This window comes from Nycticebus coucang, chromosome 14 (assembly GCF_027406575.1).
Source record: "Nycticebus coucang isolate mNycCou1 chromosome 14, mNycCou1.pri, whole genome shotgun sequence".
NCBI classification, from domain to species: domain Eukaryota; kingdom Metazoa; phylum Chordata; class Mammalia; order Primates; family Lorisidae; genus Nycticebus; species Nycticebus coucang.
Window position 1 is genome coordinate 12,021,079 of NC_069793.1, and position 24,338 is coordinate 12,045,416.

Below are 24,338 nucleotides of genomic sequence, written 5' to 3' on the forward strand. Positions count from 1 at the left end.
CTCACTTGATTAGGTCCTTCTCCTGGCCTTCAGAGAGAGAGTTGGCACTGCAGTTTAGGGTGGGGTGTTGTGCCCACCTTGTTTTAGCTTGGGTTCCCCCCAAAGCAGACCTGGAGCTAAGTATTTGGGTGAGAGTCAAGCGAAGGAGACCAATCCAGGTGCATTAATAAGCTGGCTACTGCCATGGGCAATCTGTACTCTGCCCTTCCAGGGATGATCACACCCCAGGCTTGTCCCCACCAGAGGTGCGGAGCTACAGTGTAGCTGTTCCTGCACTCTTGTCCCTCCTGGGGTGAGTCTGGCTCCTGGCCATGTCCAGCTGGCTTTGCCCAAGAGCTGAGCCTATTCTTCTCTGGCGCTCCCGGATACAAGAAGTGCGGTTGCCATCTGCAGAGATTTGGGCTGGGCCAGACCTTTATATGGGACATATAAGGACATGTTCTCCATGACAAGTCCCAGTGTATATGGCCCCTGCCCAAGGTTGGCTGGCACCAGGGGGCTGGAGACTTCAGTGAGGTGAGCAGTTCTTTCAGTGGGCTGAGCTGGTCTGAATTCGCAGCAGTCTGGACTCTAATAAGCAATGGACTGTTTGTCCTTAGGTGGAGACACCCTGCATCTTCCTTTAGCTAGGCTTTGGCTTAGCTCAGTTCTGAGAAGCAGCACAGGATGCGGTGAGTATGTCAGAAGCCTGTCCCACAGTGTCACACTTCCTCTGGACCTGGGAGCTTTGCAGGTGGTGAGATGATCAGACCTATTTAAAGAGATCTGAGTTAGGAGGTTATTCGATGATTGAGCCTGAGGACAAGTCATAGTAGGTTTCTAATTGGGATACACTTTCAGAGGTTTCAAAATAGATTAAAAAAATTTTTTTGGAGAAAGAGTCTTACTGTGTTGCCTCAGCTAGAGTACAGTGGTATTATCATAGCTCACTGCAACCTCAGACTTCTGGGCTTAATTGCTTCTCCTTGCCTCAGCTTCTGGAGTAGTGGGGGCTATGGTGGTGGCACGTACCACCATACCTGGCTAATTTTTCTATTTTTAGTAGAGACAGGGGTCTTACTCTTGCTCAGGCTGGTCTTCCTCTTGGCCTTAAGCTATCCTCTTACTTCAGCCTCCCAAATAGTTAGGACTACAGATGTAAGCCACTGTGCCTGGCTCAACACAGCTTTAATCAACTTACTTTGAATGTGTAGTACATCTGCATCATTAAAAATTAAAACGTGTAAGCTGTATTCAGTGAGACCTTCCCCTATTCTTTCCCTGGTTTCTGGTTTTGGGGTATCCTTCCTGAATTCCTTTTTGATATGTAAACAAATATTCTTATTTGCTTCTACCAGTTTATTTTTTCCTAAACTCAATCTCTTTTTAAGATCTATCCGTCTTAGTGTGCTTACTTAGCAAGCACGCCCATTTTTTTCTTACTCTAGCTGTGCAGGGGATCACTGCATGGATGCGCCATGAACTGTTTATCCCTCCCCTGTGGATAGGGCCATTTGGATCATTTCAAATCTTGCTTTTCCACACGATCCTACAACAAATCATGTTTTTACATCATTTTACATGTGTGCAAATTTATCTTTAAGATAAATTCCCAGAAGTCGAGTTACTGGGCCAAAAGGTTTGTGCATTTTTAATCTTGACAGATGTAGCCACCTGGTGCTCCTTTGGTGTGATACCATTTACACTCCCAGCAGAGGGCAAGAGTGGACTTGGGGAAGGGTTGGGAGGAGTGGAGCAGAGACCAGCAAAATTAAAAATAACACTCCTGGATAAGTGCGAAGGAAAAGGACAACTGAGCTGCCCTTGGACTCCCGAGGCATCTCAGAGAAAGATGGATGAAGGCAAGGCTGGAGACCGTGGGACAGGAACATGAATCCATCTTTCCCGTGGAGCAAAGTTGGAAGTATCAGATCAGTTATGTTAGCACAGGGCTTTCCAGTCCCAATTACCTGGCTAGCGTGCTGGCCACATGCACCGGGGCTGACGGGTTTGAACCCAGACCAGGCCTGCCAAACAACAATGACAACAACAACAATAACAAAAAAAAAAATAGCCGGGCATTGTGGCGGGTGCCTGTAGTCCCAGCTGCTTGGGAGACTTGAGGCAAGAGAATTGCTTAAGCCCAAGAGTTTGAGGTTGCTATGAGCTGTGATCCACAGCACTCTACCCAGGGTGACACAGTGAGACTCTGTCTTTAAAAAAAAAAAAGTCATCTCTAATCAAATCACTCATGCAACAAATATTTCTTGAGCACCTACTATGTGCCAGGCCCTGCTTTTGCGGCTGGGGCTTTGACAGTAAACCAGACTATCACAGCCCCTGCCACAGTGGATCTAAAATCAGCACATAAATCCATGATTACAGGCTGTGCCACGAGGGAAGAAGAGGGCTAGGCTCTAGGAGACAGTGGTCAGGAAAGGCTGACCACTTTCACAGGGAGGTGATCGATGTCTCAGTCTGCAGATGTTAGGCGTTGGCAAGAGAAAAGAAAGGGAAAAACACCCAGACAAAAGAAACAGTGTATGCAAAGGTGTGGAAAAGAACTTGGGCAACTTGTGGAGGGGATCGAAGGCCGGTGTGAAGGGAACTCAGGGTAAGGGGATCAAAGGGAGACAGGAAAGGCATGCAGAGCCCAGAGCACACAGTCTCTGGACACCACACCGAAGAGTTGCTGTTTTATTCCAAGTGGGCATTCCAATTGTAGAGCACTAATTAAGGGTTTTAAGCAAGGGGGTATGTGATCAAATGTGTGTTTCAAAAAGATTGTTCAGCTGTGGCAGATGGGCTCAGAAGCGGGAGAGTGACATTGGGGGGATTTGGGACACTGGATAGTGGAGCCCACCCACCCTTCCCAAAACCCAGCTCCAGCCTTTGAGCCAGTGTCGCCAGTGGACATCTTGGGTCAGCTTTTGGCAGAGGCAGGAACAATGGGATTTTTTTCAATGTCAGTGGCCGGAGCACAGGGCTGTAATAAGTTTAGAGAGAACCTGGGTTCAAGTTAAGCTCAGTCAAGGTGAAATGGGTCACTTTGTAGCAGGACTTCTCAGAACCTTTCATCAGGAGCCGTGATTTGCGAATCTTGGAGAAAGGCCTAGATTGTAGCATGTTCATGTGTATCTTGAAATTGCGTTTTTCATTGAACAGTTTGCTACCAAATTCACCCTGAGAAATGCTGTTCTAACAATTTCCTGTTTGCCTTTCTTGGTATATGTCAAAGAGCATGCTGAGTTCTCTCAACCTCTGCTCAGGGAGTTTGAAAGCCATCCTGTTTATTTAATCAGAAAGGCTGCCCTCTTCAAACTGCTGATGGGGAAACAGATTTTGTACCTGGAGTCTCGGCGATTCTTAATCAGCTACCTAATCACAGGGGAGGCCTGGAGGGTGGTGGGGTGCTAGCTTCTCTAGCCTGTCCTGGCCATGTCTTGCGGACACCACCACCTTGTCCTGTTTACTTAGGAATGCCACCATCAGAGGCCTCCTCCCCTTGACCTCTTTCCTTCTCTCATTATCTTTTGTTGGCTTCGGGAGGAGTGAGATGTTGATTCTTTCAACTCTTTAAGAGCTTAGGTGCCCTTTTCCGTAAAGAGACAGCAAGCCCAGCACTTTGGGTCCCTGGGTCTTTTTTGATGATGCTTTCCCAGCACGACCTGCTGTGACCCATTGTCTTCCTTGCTCTATCATGAAGTGTCACCCCTCCCCTGGTGTTCTGAACCCAGCGATGTGAAGGAGAAATATCAGTCAAGAGAAGCAGCTCCACAGAACGTTTTTCGGTGGGTTATGTTTTTATTCTACATTATTGGTATGACAGGGAACAGGGCCAAGAATCCACCTCCCAGTCCGATAGGAAGAGCAGTCAGGAGAATTATATACATCTACAGTGGGCACAGGATGGAGGTCAGGTGTCCCTGGGAAGTGGCTGCAAAGACTCAGGCTTAAGCCACAGGAGCCAGGCCAACCTGATTGTTCGCTCTGTCGAAGACAGCAAAGTACTGGCGGATGAAGACGTCACCCAGGATCCACAGCTCTCCGGAGGCAGTGGGAAGGTTCATGCCTTGGAAGCCACTGGTGCAGCCCCCATTTTGCTGGTGAAGAAGAGAATACAGCTGGAGCTGAGACACAGATTCAGCTGTGACAGGCGCTGGGTGATAAACATCCAGGCTGCCTGGGCCGGCTACAAGGCCAGTGCAGGGAGGAGCTTCCAGGGTCCGGCCGCTCTCAGCCTGGGGTCTGACTGCATAAGCTACTCATAACTATTGGCTTTCACGGGTTACTGGACGTGATCTGGTGCTTCTGGCAAGCACACGGACTCTGACATCAGCATTGGAGCTGATGCTGGGGAACTCAGCTGCTTGGAAGGAGTTTGGAAACCCTTATGACATAGCCTTTCCTCATTATTCTAACCCAGCCAGTGGCAAAGCAGATGAACAGTTAATCCTGTTCCTGCACTAGGGCCTGGGCTGCAGCCTGGGCTGCACTTTAGAACCATCTGGGAAGGTTTGAACACTCCCCCTGTAGACCCCTTGCTCAGGCCTCACCCCCTCCTCATGTAATCAGAATCGCTGGGGGATGGGCCCAGGCATCAGGTTTTCTGCCTGACATTATAAGAAGCCAAAGGGTTTTCCTGTGGCTCCTTTGATGAAAGATTTGTTACTTGGTAGAGATAAGTCATGTTGGAGTGTTGTGAACCCGGAGCCTATAGAAGCTAGGATTTCCATCTGGCCGTCCCTTGGAAGCTCCGGTGTAGTCAATCTCACTTGATTACCCTGCCACTATGCAAGGGTGGGGAATGCTGCTTTAGGTGAGGAAATTGAGGCCGAGGCAGGTTGCAACCTGCTCAGAGTCGATGGGTTAATAACTACAATCCAGAACTTGGACCCACGTGTCCAACTAGACTCTTACTTTTGCTTGTCATCCTTTGCCTCAATTTTTCTTCCCTTAGGGGCTACATCCAAATTCTCATTCATGCATTTTACTTATTTATTTATTTTTGAGACAAGAGTCTCACTTTATCACCCTCCATATAGTGCTGTGGTGTCACAGCTCACAGCAACCTCCAGCTCTTGGGCTTAGGCAATTCTCTTGCCTCAGCCTCCCGAGTAACTGGGACTACAGGCGCCTGCCACAATGGCCAGCTATTTTTTGTTGCAGTTTGACCAGGGCCCGGTTCAAACCCGCCACCCTTGGTATATGGGGCTGGCGCCCTACCCACTGAGCCACAGGCACTGCCCCATGCATTTATTTTTAATATAGCCTTCTCTGAAGTCTGTCCAGAGCACCTATCGGCCTGCCTCTTGCCTTCAGCTTGTCAAAGTGCATTTTTCCCTTACAGAGAGCAAGCAATGTGTGGCCATGTTCCGGGGTGGCCCCTCTAGGGGACAGCGCTGAGTCTCCTTACCTGCAGGATGTAGGCACTGGGAGGCACAGGGTACTGGACGCCGTTGATGGTGAAGACGATGTCGGGCAGGCTGTTGATGGCTGAGCAGCTGATCACCATCTGGAATGAGTGAGGGTGACATGGTTAGAAGGGTGTTTGTCCCTTCTGCCTGCATGCCACCACTTGAGCCTAGAAGAGAGTAGTTGGGGCTGGATGTACCTGGCCGTATGAGTCCTCGCTGGCTCCGATGTAGCTCTGGATGTTGGCAATGGGGGAGGTTGGGCCAGACAGCAGAGAGGTGCCGGTGTCAACAATGGCCTGGCAGCCCTGACTGCAAGCGATGGGCTCTCCGTTCATGGTGATACTGCGTGCGAGATGCAAGTAAGGGCTCCCTGAACTGCCTGGGGGTACAGCTCCCCAAGAAGTAACCAGGTGACTCCAGACAGTCCCTCCCCACTCCATCCTCTGGACAATAAATGAAACTTTAATTTCCCCCACACGTGCTCCTTCGCCACGAGTCCATTTATTCGACAGGTATTTCCTGGGTGCCTACTCCGTGCCAGCCACACAGCTTCTGGCTGCAGGGAGCAAACAGGGTGTCTGGCTAGTGGAATAGCAGGACAAGCAGGACACACAGCAGGGACAGAAATATGTTCAGAGTGAGGGGTGGTGGTGGACAGCCGCCGGGGAGACTTCTCAGGGGAGCAGACCCCAGAGGTCCCAGGCAGGTGCGGTGGCAGAGGGGACAACATGCAGGGAGTGACAGAGACAAGAGGAGCAGGGTGGGGGAGTTGCAGGAACTGATGAAGTTCTAGCATGTCCAGGCAGACACGAGGTGACCTGGTTTGTCCAGAACCATCCCTGTTTTAGTACTGGAAGTCTCGTGTCGTCGGAAATTGCTCATTTTGGGGAAACCTGCATGGTTCAGCACCCTAGCAGCTGGCAGGGGGAAGAGCAGTGGGGAAATGAGGCAACAAGGGGCCGGGGGCAGGCGGGGTGGGGTGGGAGGCCCCTAGATGCTGAGATGCGTGGTCAAGTGGGTCCCTCAGCTCTCCTCAGGGTGCTGGCACATTGCCCTGCCTCCCTGACCAGACATCTCACTCCTGCACAGAGTCTGGGCTTCCCAGACAGCTCTCTCATCCCCTCTAGTGAGGCGCCTCTTTCAGGGTCTCTCTGGCTTGGCCAACTTCCAGCTTCCTCCTGGCATAAATTCTCCCCATTCTGGCTGTTCCCCAGGGCAGTCTGGAAATCTGGGCAAGTGTGAACTCATAAAGGAATGGATGTGGGGCCTGTGCCAGATTCTGTCTGTCCATGGGGGTCTCACCTGTCCACGGTAATCTGCCAGTAACCCTCGGAAGAAAGAGGTATCCAGTTCAGCTGTCCAGTGTAGTAAGAAGAATCAATGCCACCAAACATCACCACGCTGCCACTCTGGTCATTGCTATTAACAGTGAGGGGAGAAGACAGGGATTGATTCATTCACTCATCCATTTGTCTGGACATCTGCTGTGTATATCTTAAGAGCTGCCCTTGATCAAGCACTTGCCGGTGCCAGAGGCAGTGCTGCGTGGGTGACAGACATGGTTTCCCTCCATCTTACACCAGAGCCCATGCAGTGTTATTATGATTTCCACTTTACAATGAGGACGCTGAGGCTCAGAGGGGTGAAGCAACTTGCCCAAGGTCACACAGCCAGGAAGTGGCAGAACTATGATTAGAAGAATCTAAGTCTTCTGGGTTTCTCATTAATTGCCTTGGGGACCACCAGAGAAGTGAACATGTGACTGTGTTGTTCTTAAGGACTTGGTGACGTAGCTTGTTGGTTCTTAGCCAGAACTGATTTTGTCCCCAGGGGTCTGGAGAGATTTTTGATAGTCATGATTTGATGGGGGGTAGGGCTGCTGTTGGCATCTAATGGATAGAGAGTCCTGGGATGCTGCTGATCCTCCAGTGAATGGGACAGCCCCTGACCACAGAGAATTATCTGGTTCAAAATGTCCATAGACATTTTGATTATGCTCAGAGACTGAGCAACTCTGATCTACCTGGAGAGATTAAAAGGCACCTGGTGGAATATTTAAGTACTTAGAAATGCAGATTTGACTATTAAGTGGACAAGAGGAAAACAAATGATAAAAGAGCCCTCCTGTTGTAAATAAGCAGGGGTCCTTGTTATTGGAATGTTTATTTTCTAAATCTCTGTAGGTTCAGGTTAGAAGGGGAAGTAAATGTAGGTGGTAATAATAAATTACCCCCCCCCGCCAAGACCTGGCCATTTATATAATAGGACCCTACTCTTAGCCCACCCACCTTTGCAAAATAGTAAAATAGTAAGAATCTAGCTGAATAGTTAATAACTGAGGAAACCCAGGAATGATGAGGAACTCTTTCAAAAGAGGAGGAAGTGTCTTGGGAACGTTGATAACACCCTCAGATATTCCTGCATAAAACTCTACTCAGCCAAAACCAACACTTGGTTATTCTTTGTTCATTATTAGAACTAACTATCACAAGTGGAACCTAGATTTTTGTTTAATCATCAAAGAAACTTTAAAAATGCCCTTGTTCAGTTTCTAAGTCCTGATCAGATTTTCTTTTCTCTCTCTCTTTTTTTTTGCTATGAAATTTTAGCCCCGGTTTTAAGTGGATTCACTTTAAATGCTGTCTTCGGGGGGCCAAGTATAAGGGAACTGGAGTTGGAGGGTAATGGCTAATGACATTTGAGTTGTCCAAGTCAAGAGGACGGTGACTCACGCTGGTAAAATAAGACAGATGCACCTGGCCCATCACAGACAGATTTGGCACGTTATTCTCCAAAGACACACTTCTCTGAGCTCAGACATTGACTTTCCAAATCCCTTGCTCTCCACCTTCTCCACCCTACCCAGTCCCAGACAGGGTCCCCCCTATGCCCAGTGACTCAGACTCTCTGGGCGAGGCCCTTCCCCATCCAACTTACGAGCTCAGGAAGACGGAGAAGAGGTCCTGGGAAACCAGGCCCTGGTTCCATATGTTGTCAAAGACGGGTGTGGCCCCGGAGGAGCTGATGCTGGGGTAGGCCAGGCCCAGGATGCCGTCGAAGGGGGCATAGTACAGGAAGGAACCGGGCTCTGTCTCGCTCAGGCCAAAGATCTGGTTGGTGTCAGTGATGCCTCCGACCTGGGTGGGGGGAACCGAGATGACAGTCACCATCGGCTTATGTGCAGGGAGCTCTGCTGATCGTCAGCCCTGGTGTAGGTTCAGTTTCCCTGGGCAGCAGGCTGGGAGGAGGGGGGAGGGGCTGTCTCCTGGAATGCTCGTTCCTCCACTGGAGGTAACGGGTGCAGCCATCTCCACATGGCCACAACCTGTGACTCGGTGTGAGATTTTTGCTGGAGAACAGATGGTCACCGTGCTTTTGTTTCTGATGAGCAGATGCAAAGCAGATCCTAGGCAAATCAGGGCCCTGACCCCTGCCATGCCCTGAAAGTTGGGTTGGGTGGGGGGAGTGGTTTGTAGAGTTTTATGACTCAGAAGGGGCTGTAGATGGGGGGATGCTAAAAGAGAACTGAGCCTTTACTTACCTTTTTCCCACCCCTCGGCCCTCCATAACAGGCAGCTCGGGTGTGGCTGAGGCTGGCTTATGGCTCCAGATGCCCCACCTCCTTTAGCTACTAACACCCCAGTTAGAAATGTCTGTAACTTCTCTGTCACCAATCCTTCTGTGAATGCTAGGACTCATGTTGCTTGAATGAGCTTATTTTGGGGGTACATGGTGGTCCCTGAGGTCCTTGGAAGCTGGCCCCAGGGCTGGGCAGGCTATGGTGACAGCCTGCAGGTCCCCACCTGGACAGTGTCATATCCGAGGATGCCAGTCATGCTGCCGGTCCCATAGGCAATGGAGACAGTCTGGCTGGTGGCCTGATAGGTGGAGGATGACTGAGGGTTGAATTGGTTGTGGTTGCCTGTGGGGATGAGAAGTGGTATCGTTAGCCCCCAAAAGCCGGGTCACGGGTGCACAGGGGGATATCTGCCTGGGATGGGACACCTTAGTCCTGGGTGGGGCTCTGGAGGAAAACGGTGACCTTTTCTCTAGACCTTTGGAGCCCAAGAGACACCAGCTTCTGGATTCATTGGATTCATTGGAAGTACCTCACTGATGGAAGGTCCCCAGCCAAACCAGCTGTCCCCAAGGACCCCCCAGGCAGACACTGAGTGGAGCAAGCCTGTGGGCACCCTGTGGTGAGCACCTTCACAGCCAGTGCTCTCCTTGTGACATGGGCCAGCCCTCAGGCACCGCCTCTAAGTAAAACTCAGGTTAAAAGCTGGAAGAGGAAGGAACTTCCAACATTGTCCATCACTTCCCAAGACAACCTCTTTGTCTAACATTAGCAAACCAATGATTTTTTTTTTTTTAATTTTAGGTCAATGTTTGCATTTGTTAGGTAGAGTCCGTCTTGTAGTTGTGTCCCACACTCAAGAGTTTTTTTTTTTTTTTTAATGATCTCATCACTCACTTCTACGTGCCCTCTCCAGGCTCTTGAGCCATTTTCTACCGCTGGACTCATCTCAGCCGGTTGTCCTGTCACCTGCTGTCCCCGTCTTGCTTTGGGCCCCAAACACTTTCTACCCCAGGCTATTTAGGGATCTTCTCTCTGCCTTCGGACTGTGAATTCCTCAAGTACAGGGGACCATGTCTGATTTATCCCAGTACTCCCCAGCACACCTGAGCCCAGGGCTTGGCATATAGTACATGTTCGGTAAATGCTGTTGAGTGAGTCCCTGAGTGACTCCAACAGGCTTGAGTGGGACCTGTTCGAAGCCCATGAGTGTTCAGGCTCCCCCAGGGCCAGCTGTGCTGGCAGCAAGGGCGGGCAGTTACTCACTACAGGCAGGACTGGAGCAGTACACGGAGGGCACCCACAGGTTGGAGGAGCCAGTATCAAAGATGACGGTGAACTCCTGGGTGGGGGTTCCGATGCCAATGGTGCCGAAGTACTCTGTCTGTGGGACCAGGGCAGCACGGTTCAGGGGCCCGGGGCTCCTTCTCGGGGCCGTCTCTGGGTTGTCTCCTCACTCTGTCTCCCTGCCTTTTCCTCTACAATTATTGCCTTTCTCTCCCTGTCCAATGTACTCATCGTTCAGTGTCCAGCCCTGGTCTGACTTCCTCCTCCAAGTCTTCCCAGATTGCTCTCCCGATTACCCTCTGCCTCTTCTCTCCTAGTAGTAATCTGCTTTCCCGTCTCCAGCCTCTGCCTCTGTGTCTTGGTCTTGCCATTCTAGAACCGGCAGAGTAAAGGTGTAAGTGCCTGTTCATCAAATTGCTCTTCAGGAGGTAAAGAGGTTACCTAAAGGCAGACACCTGTCAAGAGCTCTTGGTTTATATTTTTTATTTTTTAGAGTTATGTTTTTATTTTTTAGTTTTTAGAGGTATGTTCCTTTTTTCTTTCTTTTTTTGAGTGGGGAGGGACATGGTCTTATTCTCCCAGGCCAGAATGCAGTGGCATCATTATAGCTTACTACAACCTCAAACTCCTGGCTCATGATCTTCCCACCTCAGAGAGCCTCCTGAATAGCTGGGACTACAAGCATGAGCCACCAGCCTGGTTTTTCTATTTTTTTTAGAGATGAGGTCTCACTATGCTGCCCAGGCTGGTCTTAAACTCCTGGCTTCAAATAATTCCCTTTTCTTCCCAAAGTACTAGGATTACAGACGTGGTCCACCACACCCAGCCTGAGATCTCTTGTTTCTAAATCTAGGTGTGTACGGAAGGTTGTAAGAAAGGACATTGCCAAGATTTTTATTCTTAGTGACAGCACTTCCCTTGCCAGCTCGGTTCCAGCCACACTGATCTGCTTGCTATCTTTAGGTATTTGTCTTTCTATCCCTACCCCAGGGCCTTTGCACATGCTGTTCCTAGTGCTAGGAAAAGATTTATTCTAGATTTTTCCTTGGCTGATTCCTTTTTTTCAATCATCCAGAGCTCTAGTAAAACGTCATCTCTGCCAAGCGGCCTTCCCTGACCACTTTATCTAAAATTTCCCCTCTCTCTTCTTCTTCCTCTTATTTCAATTAATTAATTTTTCTTCCTGGGCCTGTTATTACCTGAAATTGTCTTACATGTTTGATTGTCTTCCCTCCTAGAATATAAGCTCTAGGAAATTTGCTTATTCGCTATTATTTCCTGGGCAATTTGCATGGCTTTGGACACATAGTCTGTCCTTCCTAACCATTTGTTAAATCAATAAATGGACTAACGAAACCTTTTACCAAGGACCAGCCAGGCCCTATGTTAAATATGCCAAAAACTATGATTGTTTTATTAGTGACAACTCTGCCGCTTTCTCCCCTTCTCTTGGAAACTTGCTCTTCCTTCACTGCCCCGGGGGTGGGGGGCGGGGTGTCCCTGCCCATCACACGTCAGGCTCTCACAGCAGACACCTTGGCATTGTGGTCTTCACCCTGGTTATTCTTTTCATTGGATCATGAGGCTCCTGGATTTTTGTCTTTCTCTCACTACTGGACTGTGGCTTTGTTCACTGCTGTTCCCCCCAGGCCCAGCCTAGGTCCTGACATGCGTAAGGTGCTCGGTGGAAATGAACATTGAATGCGTGGATGAAGGAATGAAGGACAGCAGCAGGAGTTTTCCTGAAAGCCCTGGGCTGCTGTTGCTGAGACCCAGGGAGCAGCCCCTGGTTACTGCCTGGGGACTAGAACCCTGGCCTGTCCTCCGAGACCCCTGGGGCTCTCCCCGTCCAGCTGCCTTGAGCACTTACGTCCATGTAGTTCTCCAGGGGCTGGGTGGACAGCAGGGTGGCGGCCTCCTTGGGGAAGTACTTGCTGGCTGGGTTGATGCGGTGGTTCTTCAGGAAGTCCTTCAGGAGACCATTCTCGGCTAGGTTTTGCCTCAGGGACTTCTTTCTGACAAGCGGGACCCTGTGGTTTGGAGGAGGAAGAGTGATCAGGCAAAGATATCGCTTATGGAGTGCTGGGGAGGCCCCAGAAAGAAAAGGAAGCTGGGGGCGGTGCCTGTGGCTCAGTCGATAGGGCGCCGGCCCCATATACCGAGGGTGGCGGGTTCAAACCCGGCCCCGGCCAAACTGCAACCAAAAAATAGCCGGGTGTTGTGGTGGGTGCCTGTAGTCCCAGCTACTCAGGAGGCTGAGGCAAGAGAATCACTTAAGCTCAGGAGTTGGAGGTTGCTGTGAGCTGTATGAGGCCATGGCACTCTACCAAGGGCCATAAAGTGAGACTCTGTCTCTACAAAAAAAAAAAAAAAAAAGAAAAGGAAGCTGGTCTATGAGAGAAAGAATGAAGGAAGAAAGGAGAAGCTCCCATTTTTTTTTTTTTTTTTGGCCCAATAATGCAAAGAAGTTCAGCAATTGCTGACCAGTGAGGGAGCTGGGAGCAACCTAGGCTGGGCCAGGGGGCCTGAGCTGGTAACTGCAGCTGCAGTGCTGTCCCCCCCACTAAGAAGGGCAGACACAGAGACAGGAAAGGAAGACTCCAGACGGGAGAGAGGGGTTGTTCGAGGAGAGAAGGGAAGAAAGAAAGTATGGGAGGAAAGGAAGGTGATGGGAGAGGCGGCCAAGGGGCCAGGAAGCCGCCGCAGGAAGCCGTCCTTCCCGCCATCAGCACACGCACTTGTAGATGGTGCACTCAGAGAGCACCACCAGGCCGAGGAGCAGCAGCCACTTCATGTTTCTTTCTTCCTAGACCCAAGTCGAAGGAGAAGGCAAGAAGGGGCGAAGGTACAGAGCCACGGCAGGGGCTGCTCCTTATATACAGCTCAGGTCCCCGCCACCGGCCTTATCAGCCTCCAAATGTCACCCATTATCCTAACCCCAAACAGAAAAGTTCCTGATAAGATTGTCCCATTTTGAGAAGTTTCCAATCAGGTAGCTTTCCACTGTAGCCATGGCCTCGAATGGGACGGAGCACAGAGAGACAGGGGAGAGATTGAGCGGTCGCTTACTTCTTAAGCCACAAGAAGGGCCTGCATTAAAATTTACAAGCTGAGTGTTTTGACAAAATTGTTTCAAAATGCACTAAACGCGGCATTGAACAGATGTCAAAGTGGCTCAGCGGACCCTGGTTTGTCCCAGTGGGACACACAGCCAAGGTTCTTAGAGAGCAGAGGTTGCTGAATTGTATGTAGACCCAAAGCACATGTGTAGGGGGTTTGTTTGGGACTCAGGACACATTTCCCCATTTAAATGTCATCATGTGGGGTCGTTGCGTGTTTAACTAGCCCTGGGGAACTTAACTATGACTTGTTTTTTGTGGAAGCTGGGCTGAGTCTGAAAAAGAGGTGTGCACAGTAGGGAGGCAGTTAGGGAGGGTAGAGAAGAATGCTGCTTTCCTTTCCTGCAACAGGCCAGATTTAGGAACGGTGTCCCTCCTTTTCTGCACCCCTTCTGTTCCTACTGCTCCCCTCCTTCCACCCTCTTCACCTTCAAGATCCCACCTGCATCTGATGCCTCGATGCTTTATGCTTAAAACTAGTTTGGAATCTGCTGCAATGGAGCAAAGCAATCTATGCACACAAATTCATACTAGTGTGTGAATGACCTAGACAGGGCCTCTTCCTAGAAAAGGGTTCTTATCAACCTAGCAGATTCTCCACTGTGTGGGTTTTATTCATTGGGCACAGTGGACTGAAAACCATTCTTAAATTGTTGGGGAGGAGGGTAGGGCAGGTCACCAGGTAGGTAGGAAACCCTATCTGAGGGTCTTGTTCTGAAGTCAGGACCTCTGAGCCATTCATGGATTTTCCAGCCTCAAGAGCAATAGGGTCCATACAAGCTCCAAGTTCCCACCCCCAAGCCTCTAGGTGAGCACCAAGTGGGCAGTGTGGATGAAGGTCAGGGCCGGTGGTGGTTAGTACAAAGCACATTTCAAACTCACCTGTTAAGACATCTTTGTGCCTTAGATGTGAATACTTGCCCTGTATTTTCTGGTGCCTGGTTCCCCTCTTTTCTCTTTTCTACTTCTCTGGAGCCTCTCTCCTTAAACCTGTGCTCTTACCTTTGGACTGATCTCAGCACTTGTATGGAGGATACGATGGTCTTGAGGATGCTTGCTGAAGTCCTGGGGGTGCCAGATGGAATCCCCTTACTAAAGGCTACCACTGGGTGGGAGAGAGGGAGGGCATGTGATGGGGGGAGTGCTCATTAGAGTCTTCGGAGCTGTCGGTGTGTTAGGTTGGGTGGTGGATACTTGAGTGTTGGTCATTTTCTCTCTCTCTCTTTCAATGCCATGGGCTCAGACTAGCTCACAGCAACCCCAAAGTTCTGGACTCAAGCGATCTTCCTGCCTCAGCCTCCTGAGTAGCTGGGACTATAGGCACTTGCCACAATGCTCAGCCAATTTTTCTATTTTAGTACAGATGGGGCTCCCTCTTGTTCAGGCTGGTCTTGAATTCCTGGGCTTTAGCAATCCTCTAGCCTTGGTCTTCCAGAGTGCTAGGATTACAGGTGGGAGCCACCATGCCCGGCCTGTTATTTTCTTTATGTATATACTATGCATATAAGAAAACTTTCATAATAATTTCTTTAAAAAAACAAAGACTGAGTCCTTTGTGCACACTCTTTTGTGCCCAGGCCAGAGTTCAGTGGCATCATTGTAGATCACTGTTCCCTGAAACTTTTGGGCTCAAGAGAGCCTCCGGCCTCAGCCTCCTGAATAGCTGGTGTTACATGTGCCACCATGCCTGGCTAACTTTCTTTTTTTATATTTTATAGAGATGATGTCTCACTTAGTTGCCCAGGCTGGTCTCAAACTCCTGGCCTCATGCAATCCTCCTGCCTCAGCCTCTGAAGTGCTGGAATTACAGTTGTGAGCCACTGTACCTGGCCCTGCATATTCTTCAAGTTGGAAGAGAAGGGAAGTGTGGTTGGAGGTAGCAGGTGGATCAGGGCATCCTCAGGACAGAGATGTGGGGAAGGAACCAGGAAGACCATTGCTCACATTTTATTCATTTTTACCTTTCTTGGTGAATTACATGTTGCACAGAAGTGCTCAACACAGTTTTAAAAATTAATCACAGGGAATCTTAGTTATGAACAGCTTGGGAACATGTCTTAGAGGAGGGCCACGATTCTGCCCCCGCTATTTTTTAACTCACAGAGCAACATCATTTGTGTGTTTTCCTTGGTCGTGACAAGAGAGAGGAGTTTTCAGATTTACTGATGATTTGCACTTAGCTCAGTGTGGTAAACAATATAATTATCTCCGTTTTAGAGGTGAGAAATCTGAGGCACAGAGAATTCGTGCCTCTTGCCTGACTCAGATAAGAAGTGAGGGTGGTGGGTTCAAACCCGGCCCCGGCCAAACTGCAACAAAAAATAGCTGGGTGTTGTGGCGGGTGCCTGTGGTCCCAGCTACTTGGGAGGCTGATGCAAGAGAATCACCTAAGCCCAAGAGCTGGAGGTTGCTGTGAGCTGTGACACCACGGCACTCTACTGAGGGTGACAAAGTGAGACTCTGTCTCTAAAAAAAAAGAAGTGACAGAGCAGGGACTCAGATCTAGGTCGCTGTCACTCCCCTGCCTTCTTCATCACTGCACTGACGGGGCTTGCTGGGTACCATGGAAGGACTTTATGAAGAGCCCTGGCTCCAGGGCATGGGTTTCGATCCCAGCCCTGCCCCTGACCAGTGACCCAGCTCTTCTGAGCCTTTGTTTCCTCACCTGTAAAATGGGGATAATAGTACCAACAATTTTGTGGGATTGTTCTGAGGATAAATCATAAAGTGCTAAGCACCGCACACTGTCCACCCCGGGTGCTGACGAGGATGCTGAACAACCAGAACTTTCTGCCATTGCTGGTGGGAGTGCACGGTGGTCCAGCTGCTTTGGGAAACATTTAAGCAGCTTCTTAGAAGACAAACTTGCATTTGCCATTTGAATCAGGAATCTGGCTCCTTCTCAGACCCTCCAGATGCCGGCCCTCCAGAGAGGCTCTTTTGTGTCATCCTGGAGGTGAGGGTGACTAGAGCCCTGGGAGGCTCCCTCTGGGAGGAGCGGATCGTGTTCAGGCTCCTCTGGGCAGCCTGGAGCTGGGGTGCAAGGCTTGGAGCCCAAGGATGGGTACTGATTTGGGGGGCATAGCTTGTCTGGGGACCCACATGGGAATTTTGGACAGAGGAGGTAGCTTCAGACAGAAACCTGCAGGCTCCTTTACATATTCATGCAACATGTTTTACTGTGCACCGCTGTGTACTATGCAGGGATACTCCAGCAGCTGATGGTACATCCATTGGCAAGATGGGAATAGGCTGTGTCTTCAATGAGTTTGTGGTCAGGTGGTGAGAGGATGGGAGAGGGTCTTTATTTCCTACCTGGAAGGGTATGTGGGTCACACTGAGGGGAAGAAACTCTTAGCTTGGTGAAGATAATTAAGTCTTCCCACATTAGAGATTTTTGCACCCTGAGGGAGGCTGACATGCTTGGTAACACCAATTCAGGGCACATGGCAGATAGACTCGAGGAGGCCCCCAGTTATCCAGGCCTGCTGGTGCTCACATCTCTGAGTCATGTCCTTCTCTGGAGTGGGCGGGACCTGTGACTTGCTTCTAACCAGCAGGATACAGGAAAGCAAATGGGATGTCACTTTTGTGATTACAGTATACAGGATCGTAACATGTGTTTTGCTAGCTGACTCTCTGTATGGACCAGTGTTTTTCAACCTTTTTTATCTCACAGCACATTTGAACCTGTAGTTAAACTTCTGCGGCACACTTAAATTATGTTGATCAAAATAAAAAAGGAGTTAAAAAGAGAATATCCTTAAAGTACTTTGAACGTCTGTCAAAGATAATTTAATTAGTGATCTTTAAAAATTTTCATGGCACAGGTAAGATCCTCTCATGGCACACAAGTGTGCTGAGGCATGATGGTTGAAAATCACTGATGTGGACTCTCTCTTTTGCTAGCTCTGATGAAGACACCTGCCCTGTGTAAAGGCCCACATGGCAAGGAAATGAGAGTGGCCTCCATCCAATAGCTAGCAAGGAACTGAGGCCCTCAGTCTGAGTGTCTACAAGGAACTGGGTCCTGCCAACAACCACGTGAGCTTGGAAGCCGATCCTTCTCCATTCGAACCTCAGATGAGACCACAGCCCTGGCTGAAAAACCCTGAAACCAGCTAAACTGACCTGGATTCCTGACCCACAGAAGCCATGAGACAATGTGACTTGTAAGTCACTAAATTTGTGTTAATTTGTCATCAGCAGTAGAAAACAGGGCAGGAAACTCCTGGAAAATTCCACAAAGGTTCACTTGGGTGTTCATGCTCTTCCACTTTGGGGGGACTTTTCAGTGCCCTGTGAGGTGGTTTTCTGCTCAGGTATGTGAGCGATCTGGGAAGGAGGAAATTGACATCCCATTGGTTCAGGTTTTCTACAAAACAAACCTCTGTCAACACAGCAATGCTTATATTTCTGTGGCTCTTTGTGCTTTGAGATGCATGATCTTTTTAAAAAGAATTATTAATCCTGCTTTATTCCTACTGACATAGTTCATAGGGGTTAAGTGATCAATGCAGGCTTGCATAACTAGTGACACGGGTGGGATCTGAACCTGGATCTCAGAAGGCTCTTGTCCCAGGCCAGGCTCTGTGTCCATGAACATCCACTTGGTTTCTACCCATGCATTAGAGTTTAATTGGGCATTCCCTGGTGACTACAGTCTCCTCATCCTAGGGGCACTCGGAGAAGCTGTTACAGCTCCCTCTACCAGAAAAACTGTTGGGAGGGAAAGTGGAATCCTGATTCTGGAACTGTGAGCTCTTCATGAGGTCTGATCAGTCAAGGCTGATCCCTGGCTGCCAGCGGGGAAGCCAGGTAATCACATGGTGCCAGACTGGGTAGGCTGAAAGATTAGACAACAACGTTTACCTTGCCATTAGCCCTGCCTCCTTCAGTATCGCCATGCCTTGCTTTAAGGGGCACTGGAACTGTGTCTCTAAGGCAGGCACCCCTTGCCAAGAGCACAGGTGTTCAGAAATGTTCTGTGAACATATCAAATCAAGCAATGGAATGAAATCTAAATGAACCCAACCATGGCAAGCCTGAGACAAAGCAATCAAGCATGATAAGTGTTATCGAGCTGCTCTGATAGGCCCTGGATGACTGGTCACTTAGGAGCTTTTGATCAAAGCTTCACCGAAGGGACACAATCTTCCAACAACAAAGAGAACATTGTGTTTCCCATTCCCCAGCCCCAGAGCTAGGCCACTTCTGCATAAAGGTGTTAAAAATTAAATTTATTATAACATTTTTTTTGGCCCAAGTATACAAGTAATGCAAGATCAGTGTAAATTATTTGTAGCTAAGTGAAAAAAAAAAATTTTTTTTTGAGACAGTCTCACTTTGTTGCCCTTGGTAGAGAGCATGGCGTCATAGCTCACAGCAACCTCAAACTCCTGGGCTTAAGCGAGTCTCTTGCTTCAGCATCCCAAGTAGCTGGGACTACAGGTGCCTGCCACAATGCCCAATTATTTTTAGAGATGAGGTCTCACTCTGGCTCAGGCTGTTCTTGAACCTGTGAGCTCAGGCAATCCACCCGCCTCGGCCTCCTAAGTGCTGGGATTACAGGTATGAGCCACCATGCCTGGCCCCAGGTAAATGAAATTTTTTAAATGACTCATAGTTCCACTATCCAGAACTAACTACCATTAGTGTGTGGGGTTTTTTCAGTCTCCATAGAGACTGTCAAATTTTCCCATGCCAATTATGTTTCAAGTTGTCATGGAGGGGTATTGGGAAGAGTTTTCAATTAGTATTAATCGTGTCTCTGATAAACCTTATTGGCTATGATACTGCCACTGCGCAAAGCTACTATCATTGGTATTGTAAATGAAGATAGTCATTTACTTTACAGAAATGGGACCTGCTTTTAAAAGAAAAATTAAGTGGTTTTGTATTTTTCAAGTGATTCTTGTAAGTCTACATCATCATTTGTTCAACTTTTCCTGAAATACAGTATGAACACAGAAAGGTGTATGTCTTAAGGAATAATAGCTTGATGAATTTTCACAAACCAAGCATACCCATGCAGCTGTGACCCAGATCCAGAGACAGAACATTACAAGTACCCCCAAAGCTCCTCCAGGCTCTCTCCAGTCACTAACCCACCCCTAAACCAAGGGTATCACTACTCTACATTCAAATAGCAAAGCTTCATTTTGCCTGTTACTGCACTGTAGCTCAATGACACCACATAACAAGCATCTTTTGGGTTACATCTGGGCTCAAACAGTTCTTCTGCCTCAACTTCCTGAGTTGTGGCGGATGCCTATAGTTCAGCTGGAACTGTAGGCAAAAAAAATTACCCAGGTAATTTTTTTTTCTATTTTTCTTTTGGTAAAGATATGGTCTTGTTCTTGCTCAGGTTGGTCTTGAACCTCCTGGCCTCAATCATTCCTTCTTCTTGGGCCTCCCAGAGTGCTAAGATTACAGGTATGAGCCACCATGCCTGGGCCCATTTGTATATCTTTGTTGCTGTTTTAGAGATAGAGTCTTACTCTGGCTAGAGTGCAGTGGCCTGATCGTAGCTCTCTTTGAATAGAATCTCATATGCATGTGATGGCTTTATAGGAAGAGGAGCACAGCTGAGTTGCTCAGGCTGTACAGGAGATGAAGACCCAGCAGCCTATGAGACCCCTTAGGAATCTGAGGAACAGTTTAGGAAATTCCTTAACTAGCTGCCCTTGAAAGCCTGACTTCTGTGTGTCTGTGTCCTTTACAGTTTCAGAGTTTGGGGTCTCAGAGGTGAGAACTCTCCTTCTCCTCTCCCCTACCTGCCACTGTCTGAACTAATAGTAGTTAACTTTCGGGTGCAATGGCTCACACCTGTAATCTCAGCACTTTGGGGGGCTGAGATGGGACGGGGCCTCACCCCTACAGCCCCATGCTCCCCTTCAGGGCTCCTCCCTTTGCTGCACCTGCCTATGGTCCCTGGTATGGACTTACTGGACCTGGTGGCCTGGGGTGACCCCCTCTTGGGAATAGAGGTTAAGAGCCCCTGATAGTAAGTCTCTCCCCAGGCGGCCCCAGCTCCTTTGTCCTCAACATCTCTAATGTGCCATGCTGTCCCAGGTGAGCGCAGCTCTGAACCTGGCTTCCTTAGCCTTTTCTGATCCAATCTGATCTTATCTAAGTCTTGTTCCTTTTAAGTGGTGACCGGGTCACCCAATCTGTGACTCTGCCACATTTGGTTACAGGGGAGGGAGGCTAGAGGTGTGACTGGAGGATATTTAAAGCAACTGTTCTGGGTCTCCTGTCCTGGACAGGCAGAGCCAGGGCACCCGGGCTTCCTGTCCCTCAAAGGACTGGCAGCAGCAGCTTCGAGGGTCCTCATGCCTAGGCCTGGGGTGTGTAGCAAGGCAGAAAATACAAGTGGGAGGCTTTGCCATCTTCTTATAGCCTACTTGCTGCTTCGTATCCTTGACCAGGCTCCCAAGTACCAGAGCCCTCATGAGCCCTTTGCCTTGTTCATCTCCTTGGTCTTTCATTCATTCATTGACTCATTCATTCCACGTGACAGGTGGGAGGCCTGGTGGAGACAATCAGCCATGAGTCTTGCCTTCAGTCGTTTACATCTGAATTGGAGAAGTAAGATTCACACTCAGGTCGCTGTAATAGAAAGCAGAAAATGTCGGTAATGGTTAACTAGGGCCGGATACTGAGAAGAGCAGCAAAGGGAAAATGTGCTATGCGTCATTCAGGAAAAGGAGCTCCCTCGCAGGGGACATCTGGGAGGCCACCATGGAGGAGGAGGCATTGAGCTGTCTTACCAGCATTGAACTCAGCCCAGGAGTGTGTTCCCCTTCTTGGAGTCTGGGATAGAGTAGCTGTTGAGAGAGTGGCTGAGCATTTAGTGCTCAGGCCGGTCCTCTCAGAGGACGTTGCGGTTGCTGGGCAGGTGGAGGGCTGCTGGGCCTGGCAGGAGGCTCTGAAATGATGTTGCTTATGGAAGGGGAGCATAAGTCTCCTGCTTTTGTCCTCTGCAAGAGGTATGCCTGTGACATTGGGGGTGGAACCCTGGGCCTGCCCCTTTGCCCCAGCCCTCTGGCTGTCCAGTTTGTAAGGCTGTGGGCAGGACTTGGCCAATGGGTCGTATAGGGGTGGGAGACACAGGGTCCAGGCAGCAGGTGTCACAGTTCTAGATTTCAATGCTGAGAGCTGCAACTTGGGCTACAAGAGCTTGTCCTCCTATGTCCTCCTGTCCTCTGCAGCCCTGGGCCATTTGAACTCTCCCGTGGGCCATGTTCATCCTTGTCTCAGGCGTAGGCACATGCCCTTCCCTTTGAATGCACTTCTCTCTCAAGCCCTGGGGTGCCTGTCAGAGTCCTTGTGGAAGCAGGGGGCCCACCCAGAGATTTGAAGAGACTTGGTCAAGGAGGAGTGGCTTGCAGAGGAGTGGGCAGGGGTAAAGGACTCCCAGAGGGACGTTAAGGCGCTGGGAAGAGGGCTGCACTGCCCAAATGTGGCTCGAGCTGGGGTGCTGGAGACAGAGGACATGAAGTCCTGGGGTCAGAGCAAGGCGCTCCTGGCAGAAGGCCTGAGGGTGAGGAAGAAGAACATCCCTGCTCACACTCACCTGTCCTCAGATCTGTTCCTTCCTCCGCATACTGGCAGAATGCAGCTGCCTTGTTCCTGAGAATGTGGCAGATGGTGGAGACCACCCACAGTGGACTGTGAGCTCGAGGCTCGAGGAGAGAACCAGAGTGTCATCATTCTTGCCCTGCAGCACCTGGCCTGGCCTGGCACAGAGAACGGAGAAACTGGAAGGTAAAATGGCGAGGGGAGGGGCAGCGCCCGTGGCTCAGTGGGTAAGGCGCCGGCCCCATATACCGAGGGTGGTGGGTTCAAACCTGGCCCTGGCCAAACTGCAACAAAAAAATAGCCGGGCGTTGTGATGGGCGGCTGTAGTCCTAGCTACTCGGGAGGCTGAGGCAAGAGAATCACTTAAGCCCGAGAGTTGGAGGTTGCTGTGAGCTGTGACGCCACGGTACTCTACCGAGGGTGACAAAGTGAGATTCTGTCTTGGAAAAAAGAAAAGTGGCAAGGGGAGCTGAGGCATGAGTTCAAATTCTCCTCCCACATTTGTGACCTTGAGTGATCTTTCTTTCTTTTTTTTTTTGAGACAGAGTCTCACTACATCGCCATTGGTAGAATGCCCGTGGCATCACAGCTCACAGCAACCTCAAATTCTTAGGCTCAAGTGATTCTCTTCCCTCCCGAATAGTTGGGACTATAGGCGCCCGCCACAATGCCTGGCTATTTTTTGGTTGCAATTGTCATTGGTGTTTAGCAGGCCCCGGGCTGGGCTCGAACTCACACCTTTGGTGTATGTGGCTGGAGCCCTACTCACTGAGCTACGGGCACTGAGCCTTGACTGATCTTTCTGTGAACTTGAGTGTCCTCATTTATAAAGATGGGGCAATTATGCCTAGCCTATTGGGTTGTTGATTAAGTGGATCCATAGCAGGCGACAGAAAGAGGTAGGGCCCTTCTTTCCTCACTCTTTGTTATGAGAAGGACAAAAGTATGATCTTGTTTATTGGCAAAGCTGTATATACGTCATCAGAAATGAAATCACTTGTGACTTCCTCTTCCTAACATAAGCATTTTCCTTTTTGGTATAGCCCCAACATTTTTTGTTGTCATGAAGCCCTTTGAGCTTCTTTTCTTTCCTTTTTTTTTTTTTTTGAGACAGAGTCTTACTTTGTCACTCTGGGTAGAGTTCCGTGGTGTCATAGCTCACAGCAACTTCAAACTCGTGGGCTCAAGTGATCCTCTTGCCTCAGCTTCCCAAGTAGCTGGGACTACAGGTGCCCGCCCCAACTCTATTTTTCAGAGATGAGATCACGCTCTTGCTCAGTCTGGTCTCGAACTTCTGAGCTCAGGCAATCCACCTATCTCGGCCTCTCAGCCTGGGATTACAGGCATGAGCCACCATGCCCAGCCATATTTTTAATTTTGAAAATATTTTAAGGTCGGTTATGGTGGCCCAAGTGTAATCCTAGCACTTTGGAGGCTGAGGTGGGAGGATCTTTTCAGTCCAGGAGTTTCAGATCCGCAAGACCCCCATCTCTCTAAAAAAAAAAAAAAAAAATTGGTGGGTGTCCAGCTATAGTCCCAGCTACTCGGGAGTCTGAGGCAGCAAGGTTGCTTGATATCAGGAGTTTGAGGCTGCAGTGGGCCGTGGTAATATCATTGTACTCTAGCCTAGGTAAAAGAGAAAGACCCTGTCTCAAAAAAAAAAAAATATATATATATATATTTAAACCTACAGAATAATTGCAAGAATGGTATAACAAATTTCCATATACGCTTCACCGTGTTCTCTCTCTCTCTCTCTACACACACACACACATACATTTTGGTGGGATGATATTTGAGTCAATTACAGACATCATGACCCTTTGCTCCTAAATCTTTGCTGTGTATCTCCAAAGACACGCACTTACATGGGCGATGTTACGGTGACCACATGCAAGAAAACTGACATTGATACCCTTATCTAATACACAGCACACATTCAGATTTCACCAGTTGTCTCAAATTTGGCCTTTTTGGTGACTTTTGATTTTCTGACCCAAAATTCAATCCAAGGTCACACATTATTTTTGGTTGCCACGTCTCTTGGGTCTCCTTTCAGTCTCAAACAGTCCCTCAGAAGCCTGCCTTTTCCACTCATGACATTGACACTTTCGAAGAGTACAGGCCAGTTATTTTGCAGAATGTCCATTAATTTGGGTTTGTTTGATGTTTTCTTGCAGTTAGAGCCAGGCTATCTGTTTTTTAGCAGGAATATCGCAGAACTGATATATATGCTTCTCAGAGCATTGTATCAGGAGGCACCTAACGCTGATTTGTCCTATTATGGTGACATCGGCTTTGATTATTTCCCTGCTATTAGAATACAGGTTGGTTTCCAAATTTCATTGGTATAAAGAGATTTCCTGGGAAAAAATT

The 24,338-nt window shown here is 49.0% G+C and overlaps 2 protein-coding genes and 1 non-coding gene across 3 annotated transcripts in view; 1 reads left to right on the forward strand and 2 right to left on the reverse strand.

The window, feature by feature from the left end:
- The window catches only part of VWCE (von Willebrand factor C and EGF domains), a 53,084-nt gene extending 34,525 nt beyond the window's left edge, over window positions 1-18,559 (forward strand). The window contains exon 21 of the mRNA XM_053561508.1: window positions 17,289-18,559. Within this exon, the coding sequence (XP_053417483.1) occupies window positions 17,289-17,359 (71 nt within the window). The 3' untranslated portion in view covers window positions 17,360-18,559. The remainder of the gene's footprint in view (window positions 1-17,288) is intronic.
- LOC128565178 (pepsin A) lies at window positions 3,771-13,096 on the reverse strand. Its single transcript, XM_053561515.1, has 9 exons — window positions 12,999-13,096; window positions 12,131-12,290; window positions 10,240-10,357; window positions 9,200-9,318; window positions 8,334-8,533; window positions 6,699-6,815; window positions 5,594-5,738; window positions 5,396-5,494; window positions 3,771-4,082 (listed from the first exon to the last, which is right to left on the reverse strand). Exons 1-9 carry the CDS (start codon window positions 13,052-13,054, stop codon window positions 3,933-3,935), a joined length of 1,164 nt encoding a protein of 387 aa, XP_053417490.1. The 5' UTR covers window positions 13,055-13,096; the 3' UTR covers window positions 3,771-3,932.
- Window positions 18,560-19,052: 493 nt separating the features above from the next.
- On the reverse strand, window positions 19,053-19,192 carry LOC128566288 (U4 spliceosomal RNA). Its single transcript, XR_008374549.1, has one exon. It is a non-coding gene; the product is annotated as a U4 spliceosomal RNA (small nuclear RNA).
- Between the last annotated feature and the right edge of the window lie 5,146 nt (window positions 19,193-24,338).

Bases quoted from the DNA above. Each gene is read 5' to 3' on its own strand.
- LOC128565178 (XM_053561515.1), bottom strand. From the start codon at position 13,054: ATGAAGTGGCTGCTGCTCCTCGGCCTGGTGGTGCTCTCTGAGTGCACC. The intron at 12,291-12,998 runs GTGCGTGTGCTG...TCCAAACCACAG, and splicing joins TCTGAGTGCACCATCTACAA to GGTCCCGCTTGTCAGAAAGA. The intron at 8,534-9,199 runs GTGGGGACCTGC...CCCCCCACCCAG, and splicing joins TCGGATATGACACTGTCCAG to GTCGGAGGCATCACTGACAC.